The sequence below is a fragment of the Pygoscelis adeliae genome, unplaced genomic scaffold (assembly GCF_000699105.1).
Source record: "Pygoscelis adeliae isolate BGI_AS28 unplaced genomic scaffold, ASM69910v1 Scaffold111, whole genome shotgun sequence".
Taxonomy (NCBI): domain Eukaryota; kingdom Metazoa; phylum Chordata; class Aves; order Sphenisciformes; family Spheniscidae; genus Pygoscelis; species Pygoscelis adeliae.
Genome location: NW_008824542.1, coordinates 4207651 through 4216490, shown reverse-complemented (window position 1 = coordinate 4216490; position 8840 = coordinate 4207651). Strand labels below are relative to the sequence as shown.

The following is an 8840-nucleotide window of genomic DNA, read 5'->3' as shown; positions in this document are numbered from 1 at the left end:
AAAGCTGGTGTTACCCAAGTATTTGGCCTCCAGAATTATATCTGGAATTGACACCTCTGAGCATGCAAATGAAAGACAAGTTGTCGTGTTTTAACTCCAATCGGCAATCAAGCACCACACAGTAGATTGGTCACCCTCCCAGCCCCCCACAGGAGAATCAGAAGAGCAAAAGTAAGAAAACTCATGAGTTGAGATAAGAACACTTTAATAATTGAAATAAAACAAATTTATAATAAAAATATTATAATAATAACATTAATAATAATAATAATAAATTGTAATGAAAAGGAAAACAACAACAGAGAGAGAGAGAAACAAAACCCAGGAAAAACAAGTGATGCAACCTCTCACCACCCGCCGACACCCAGCCAGTCCCCCAGGAGCGATCACCGCCCCCTGGCCAACTCCCCCCAACTTATATACTGAGTATGACGTCATATGGTGTGGAATATCCCTTTAGGCAGTTTAGATCAGCTGTCCTGGCTATGGTCCCTCCCAGCTCTTGTGCACCTCCTCACTTTCAGAGTATGGGAAGCTGAAAAGTCCTTGACTTAGTATAAACACTGCTTAGCAACAACTAAAACATCAGTGTGTTATCACATTATTCTCATGCTAAATCCAAAACACAGCACTATACTAGCTACTAGGATGAAAAGTAACTCTGTATCATCTGAAACTAAGACACAAGTACATGGAAGCATATGTCCCATTAAAGACAACTGACAAAGGATTAGAGTTATCCTCTTAGATGTTCTCCCTTCTAGTTCTCCTTGCCATTCCGCCTTATCTCACTAGACTGCAAGTAAACAAAATCACTGAAATATGATAGATGAGAGATGCAGTGGGAAACAGAAGAGTTTACCTTCACAAACTGGAACTTTCCCAGTCCATGTACCATCAGACCTACAGGCTCTATGCTCTGATCCTCCTGCCAGGAAGAAGCCTGGCTGACAAGTGTAAATCAATGTATAACCAAGTGAGGGAAGATCCATTCCTGCAACATTAGCATGAGTTGGTGTTTCTGGTTGTTTACAGCTGTGAGCTACAAAGAAAAGGTAAAATATCCTTCAATCAAAATGGTGAAAATATTTCTGAAAAAATAATCTATACCTATTCTGACAGGTAACTAATGAAAAAAAATAAATAAATATAACATATTAATATATTTTAATTCACATTAAAAATTACTACATAGTCTATAAATTACTGTCCTGAGCCTGTAAATACACTCTTGAAAATGGACCTTTCAATTTCAAGGGACCAAGAACGAACTTAAATGCACTTACACGGCCAAAATTAATTGTCTGCTTATGTGAACGCAAACAGTACACATCTTACCACAGTTAAAAGCAATCATGGCTTGTGACTTACATGACTTATGATATCTGTGCATCTTTGAGTAATAGTAAATAAATGGATTATTTAGAAAACACTATGAAAGGTCAAGGAGAAATTGTAGGTGAGGCAAGTTTTAAATATCAGGCAGAAAAATTAATTACCATTCCTAACCTCATGCAAAGTGTCTTACATCTTTAACAACCACCAGAATCTGAGAGTCTTGTGTTATCTCAAAAACGGCATACCTCCAAGAGCAGACCTCACCTTTCAACACACTAAGCTACTGATTTGCTGTTTGCTTAGGTGGAATGCTAGCACCAGCTGAAACACTAATGCTGTTTTCTTCTGTGGATATGCTCTCCATATACTGAAGTGATTCTATAAGGTCAGACCTTATAAGGTGAGACTATTTCCAGAAAAATACAGCTGGCTAGCTGAAAAACTAGAAAGATTAACCATGATGTTATACCTTCAGTTAATTAGCACTATTTACCAAAGTGTAAAAGATCTAAGGAATGAAATGTTACTTCCTGTACCCAAGTAAGAAGATTCTTTCCATTTCAGATTCAGAAATTTCCAATTACAAGCCTTTCCCCCCCCCTTCTTAAAAAACCCCGACTCCTTAGTTGGGAAACAATTCAAACTCTTTAACAGAACTGATTGTAACTATCTGCTCCAGTAGAAGTTAGAGTTGTTCAGGGCTTTCCTACATATCCTGTTCTCACCACCTCCTCCCAACTCTTTCACTCTCTTCATTGGAAGGGTTGCACTCTCTTAGATAGAAACTTACTATTTTCACCATCTCTCTATACGAAGAGCTGTCTGTTATTCTCATTATTTTGTCTTTATTTTTTTAATTCTGTAGGCTATTGTAGAAATATTCACTCACAAAATCACATTTCTAGCTGCTGTAAGCTAGTAATACAAATTTGTATTAACTTTAAGTTAATAAAACTATATAAGTTAACGTTATAACAATGTTGCTGTAACTAAATAACCTAGATAAAAAAATTGATAGATGAAAAATCTTTCATTTACTTACGTATACATTCTGGCTGGATTCCACTCCAGGTAAGATCAGGAAGGCAAGTTCGTGTGGTTGAGCCATGCAGAAGGTGTCCTTTTTTACACTGAAATTGAACAACATTTCCCACCTGTTGAAAAGTAGAAAACACAGTAATATTGTTATGAGGAAATGTCAGTTGTTTGTTTTTTTTTTTTTTTTTAATTTGATAGCGAACTCCTTCACATAATACAGACTCGATAAATTGTGATGCTTTTTCTGTAGAAAGTAAATTAATTTCACAGAGCATTTTGATAAAAAATAAAAATTTGCTTCATTGTCCTTAAAATTACTCTCCTCACAAACTGAAATCCTCCATGGAAGAGAATCAAAACCTTGCCTTCTGTGATCTCTCTGGTGTGTTGCTTTGGGCCTGGAACAGTTGAGGCACTGTGAGTTTGGAAACCAAGCTTACTGTGGCTTTCTAGCTCTGTACCAAAGAGGAGCCAGTTAGGCAATCTTGAGGCAAACCAGAAAAGTCACAGAGCTGAAATGGGTAATAGATTCTGCTGGACCTTTGTTGAACTAGACACCCTTTGTGGAATGCTGGATGAATTAACAAATTATAATGAGAAATATTTCATTAGAACATGCAACGCCTGGTCAACAATACTGTCTCATGCTTCAGAAACTATAATGTTCCTATAACATTTTAATTTTGTTTTTTGATGACAAGAGGTAAAAAAGAATCGTTCTTTGTACCATGCAGATAATAGAAACCAGAACGCAAGTACATTAAAATTTACAATAGCAATTCATCTGAGATTAGTTTTTAATTATTATTCTTATTACGGGTATGTGTTGCATAAAAAGGAAAATAGAATTCTTTAGTCAATAAGTTTCTACACAAACATACCATGGAATAACTTGTTCAGCATATCCAGTCATGGCAACATTGAAGAAAATGCAAATAATTCTCAGTTTCCATCAAAAGCAGGGAAATTAGATTACAAATATATCATTCAGACAGTAGTTTATTATATGCTGTGAGTGGTTAACTCAAATATTAAGGTGCATAGATCACATCTACTGTTCTGCAGTGACCTGTATTAATATATTTATCAACTCACGTTTAAACAAGAAGTTGAAAACTTTGAACTGCATGTGACAGCGCATTTATGGTTCTGGTTTGGGTTTTTTTTTCATTATTTTGTTTAATTGTATAACATGATTCAAATTGATGCTCAAAGGTAAGATATGGACTCTTTCACAATAGTTTAGTCCTGGGAAACAGCATTTCACTGCTACAAGTAATAATTTGAAACTTTATAGTAGTATTCCATTTCAGCTCAAACTTCTCATCAGAATGAAATTTAATAATAATCCATGAACTACAGAGAGTAGCTCATTAACACAGTATGTGATTTAAAATTAATCTCCCTTCTTTTTCCCTCTTTACTGTGCTCACTCGACTATGTACTTACTTTTAAAAGATTTTGAAGAAAATACACTATATCACTTTCACAATTAAGCACAAATTGGGAAAACACTGAAAGTTTTAGAAGTTGCACCAAACAGAAGTACTTTTTTGTGTGGTAAAAAGCTTAGTTAAAACAACCACCACCAATATATTACTTTACAACAAGTACTAGTCTTATGAAAGATTTATTCATTTCAGTAATCTGCCTCTATTGGAGCAATCTCCATTCACAACTATGGAAGGAACACCTGCCCTATTTAATCTTTAGCTATCAAGGAGGTCAATACTTTGACACCGTGTTTAAAACCAGGACCCTTTCACCCTTTCTCACACACACAAAAAAATCCAACTAAAACCAAACCTCAGCTTAACAGTCCAATGTAGTTTCTTAATATACTTCTGAATAGGAACTTAATTTTCTTTCTACTTTATTCTTTCAAAGTTGACTCTATGATCTTCCTGAATATAAAATATTTAAGTAAAGATATAATTGCTTTGTGATGTGGGGTAGCTGGACATCATGGCAGTCAATGAGGTGAAGAGGTTAATTGGCTACTTATACTCAGATATTTAATTCTAAACTGTAAGTTAGACATTCAAACTTTAGTAGTCAATAGCAACTCCAGAAGTAGCTATGTTATGGTTTTAACTGCTTAGTTACACTACCTCACTTTTCAATTAACATTTTATGAGCTACATTCTCTTTAAAAAAAACCAAAACAAACAGTATCTTCTTTTCAGAGTTTGACAATTCTCATGATGCTATTATCTTTCATACATTAGCTCGACACCACTTAAATATGGGCAATACTGAATCAGATAACTGCAATCTTGAAATTTTTACCTACTTTTTAGTAGGATATTACCTAAAATAAATTTGTTATTGTGTAGAATCTCTTTAGAGGAATAAAACGTCAATAGATCAAAAAATGAATTAAATATATTCAGTAAAATTCAGTATATTGTAATTCTACCCATCAAGAATGGGCTGAACAGAAAGTTCACTATTTGTGACTTGAAAGGGCTGGAAAACCATGTCTATAAAGGCTTTAGACCTGCAGGACTCAATGACTAACAATGAAAAAAGGACAGAGGTGTGTTTTTTTCAATTTTCTGTGACTTCTCTCTCTTAGCTGCCTATTCATGACTTTGGATTAGTTCTTTATGAACTGAATCTTCTGCTGGACAGAAGACTCATACTGAAGGAAAACTGTTCACCTGAAGAGCAGAACGAAGAAATGCACAGAATTTTTTTCCACTGTCTGCCCATCTTCACTGCAGCTCTGACTACCTTATGGCTTCACTGAAGCTTGGTTGTCTAAACATCAAACCAGTTCTTTAGTATTAGAAATATATCAGTGAGATAAGGAAATGACTCAAGTTGCCAAGTAAGTGGAAAGGTTGAGTTGCTAGCATTCCACAATCAAAAAAAAAAAACCAAAAACAAAAACCAAAACAAAAAAACCCAAAACCCCACAGCAAACAAACAAAACTCAAAACAAACCATTGTTGGTACTGCAACCAGTTTTTGCAATACCAACTTTTCTACCCAAAACAGTAACTACTAGTGAAACTGTTTTCCTTATTTCCTAAAAAAAAAATGGATGTCACCTGTATTATCCTTGCTAGGGAGACACAAGCTTTGTATACGTAAGCCCCAAAAGTAACATCAAAAATACAACAGTTGCTCAAGTGATGAAGACATTTTAGAAGTGCTCCCATGCTATTCAAGATAATGAATAAATAAACAAAGGAATGAGGCTCCCTGCTCCTAAAAACAAACAAACAAACAAAAAGCTTACAAGAAATATGTAGTTATTAAAAATAAAAATATAAAAAGTTATTTAAAAATTACTTTGGGGAAGTCTATTTTGTCATATTCTTGTGCCAGAGGCACCAGGTGGCGCTACAATACAGCCTTCTAGCATCTTAAAAAATGCCCAGACTTGAGATGTTCCTATTTGTTCAAACTTTTTGTAACACAGTGGTGTGGTTTAACCTCAGTTGGCAACTGAGTACTACACAGCCGCTTGCTCACTCCCCCCGCCCCCCCTCCGATGGGATGGGGGAGAGAATTGGAAGAGTAGAAGTGAGAAAAAACTCGTGGGTTGAGATAAAAACAGTTTAATAATTGAAATAAAATAATAATAGCAATAATAATAATGTAATAATAAAAATAATAATAATACACAAAGCAAGTGATGCACAGTGCAATTGCTCACCACCCACTGACCGATGTCCCCAAGCAGCCACCCCCCCAGCCAGCTTTCCCCAGTTTATGACCTGAGCATGACGTTACATGGTATGGAATGTCCCTTTGGCCACTTTGGCTGTGCCCCCTCCCAGCTTCTTGTGGACCTGCAGCCTTCTCAGTCAGTAGAGCATGGGAAGCTGAAAAGTCCTTGACTAGTGTAAGCACTACCTAGCAACAACTGAAACATCAGTGACTTATCAACTTTGTTCTCATCCTAAATCCAAAACACAGCATTGTACCAGCTACTAGGAAGGAAATTAACTCTATCCCTGCCGAAACCAGGACACACAGCTTGACTAGAAACACTAGTGGGAAGAGCTGGGGAAACAGCTGAAATATCTTTGTTCACTGTACTCTCTGGTTTTAGGGAAGAACTGCTCTCTGTGCAACAGTGTTTGCACCCAATCCTGGAAAAAAAAAAAAAAAAAAAAAGATTTCCTTGTATACTGCTTTATCATCTCTGTTCCATAGCTTATTTTTCCATAATGTCAGTTATGGTTTGGATATTCCCAAAATCAACATCACTAACTTTTCCTTTTGCTAAGAACCAACAACCATATATTTGCTATTCTCTAACAGGAGAAATGGGAATATGAGAAGAAAATGCATAAATATCAATGTGCATCCATTTATAAAGAATAGGACAGTACTTTAGGTACATTTTTTCACAAAAAAATTATATTAATATATAATAGTAATAATAATAATAATCTTTATGATTTCTTATATTCCTTATAAGAATAGAAAATATTTCTAACTTTAATGAGTTACTCTACAATCAATGTTTTCTTAGACTTCAGTTTACCAAAGAACACAAAGATACTCTAACAAGCTTCTCCATCCTCAGCAAATCATGCCAAAGGATCCAGAGCCTAAGCGAATGTGTTATTTCCCTTCACTAACTTTTAGCATCACCTTTTAAGTGAATGAAAACACAACTCATTAAGTCTTTGCTGTATCTGTAGTTTGGTAGCCCATTAATACAGTATTGTCACTATTAGTAACAGGCTATTGAGTTTGCAAGACCTCTGGGCAGAGGCTTGCCAGGCTTCCTTTGTCTGAAAGTGTCTTGAGCTGCCTGGAGTTTTGTTTTGTTTTGTTTTTTAAACTTGGTTTAGCTGTAACATCAAATTTTCTTGTGATCAGGTGGCTACAACTAATTTTTATGCCTTCCTTTATCTTTGCATGGTAAAAGCACAGCTTTATATCCATAGTAGTAAGAAGCTATTATGTGCAGAATGAACTATTTACCACTAATGTGATGCAGTATAGAGAAATACAGGCCTGGCACTGGAATGATAGCAAAGGCCTTGAGAAATGGAGACACCGGGTACTGTGATGAAGACTACAGGTGTGGGTATGATAAGAGATGTGACACAGGCTTGGCACTGGAGACCCCATCGCTGAGAACAACTCACCCATGGTCACTTAAAGAAATGCAGACCTGGACAGAATCAGGTTTCAGGGGTAAAAAAGAACAAGTATCTACCATACGTGAAATGCGCCTTATAGAGTAGATTGAAATATAATGCGGAGCTCCAGTGTGAGTGGTGCAAAAATGTGTTAGAAACATTATAAATAACCGCAGGGGAATCAAGAATGACAGAGACAAAAAAAAAAAAGGGAAAAAAAAGTCAAAATCACATTCCTGCCAGTGAAGCACTCCAGATTCTGACACTAACATCACCCACTGACACCAGGCTGAAGCCACAGACCTCAGGATCCTGAGAAGCAGAAAGAACCAGGAAAATTACATGGTGTCTGATAAGGCTTAAATTACATTTTCATTGATGCAGTGATGATGCCAACTGTGCTAATGGAGACAGCTATAACGTGGTAGTACAGCACTTCTCTTGGAATTTCATCCCACAATTCAGTCAACACTGAAGTTTTTATAAGCATTACATTCACAGAAGGAGATTATTTGCAAGGTTGCTCCACATCTGCAGATCAAGTTTCATACATCATTTCATAAAATAGAACCCAAGAGCTAACACAGGGCTACCACTACTGTAATGTGGCTATTTTCCTTTCTAAATTCAGACTGCCCTTTGGCTCCCTTCAGGCTTTAATGTAGGGGAAAATAGCTGAATTTCTACAAAATGGAGGAAGTGGAAAGGTTAAGGAGTATCAGGGAGTATGAGAGGGAGATGGATTGGTGGAGCCACACCCTACCATCCCTGAGGCAAAGGCAGCAGATGGAGGCTCCACGAGAAGCAGAGGATCCCCTGCCTTCTTGCCACCAGGCAGAAGGAGGGGACCTAAGTGATGGGGGGGAATGGAAACAGGTCCCTGCTCGGGGTACCAGGCGAACCCCCACCTGGCCTCCCTCACCTTTCTGGTTGCCTTTACACAACAGATATGGGGCCCTGGAACTTGAGGGCCAGGCAAACGAGGATGTAGATGAAGGTCCATCCAGGGGGTTGCCTAGGGTGAGGCAGTCAGCCCCACGTATTATGACTGCCTCTGCTAAGAAAAAAAGGAGGGTGATTGTCATAGGCGATTCCCTTCTGAGGGGAACAGAGGGCCCTATATGCCGACCGGACCCGTCCCACAGGGAAGTCTGCTGCCTCCCTGGGGCCCGGGTCAGAGACGTTACTAGGAAACTCCCTGATCTGGTGCGGCCTTCGGACTACTACCCACTGTTGGTTATACCGGCTGGCAGTAATCAGGTTTGAGAGAGAAGTCCTGAAGTGATCAAAAGGGACTTCAGGGCACTGGGGAGACTGGTTGAAGGATCAGGAGCACAGGTAGTGTTTTCCTCA

The 8840-nt window shown here is 37.6% G+C and overlaps 1 protein-coding gene across 2 annotated transcripts in view; it reads right to left on the bottom strand.

Moving 5' to 3' along the window:
• CSMD3 (CUB and Sushi multiple domains 3) overlaps nucleotides 1-8840 on the bottom strand; it is an 803119-nt gene that overhangs the window by 21589 nt on the left and 772690 nt on the right. For both annotated transcript variants that reach the window (XM_009321682.1, XM_009321683.1), the window contains 2 exons: nucleotides 2381-2492; nucleotides 863-1042 (listed from right to left, as the gene is read on the bottom strand). In XM_009321682.1, coding sequence (XP_009319957.1) covers nucleotides 863-1042; nucleotides 2381-2492 — 292 coding nt within the window. The remainder of the gene's footprint in view (nucleotides 1-862; nucleotides 1043-2380; nucleotides 2493-8840) is intronic.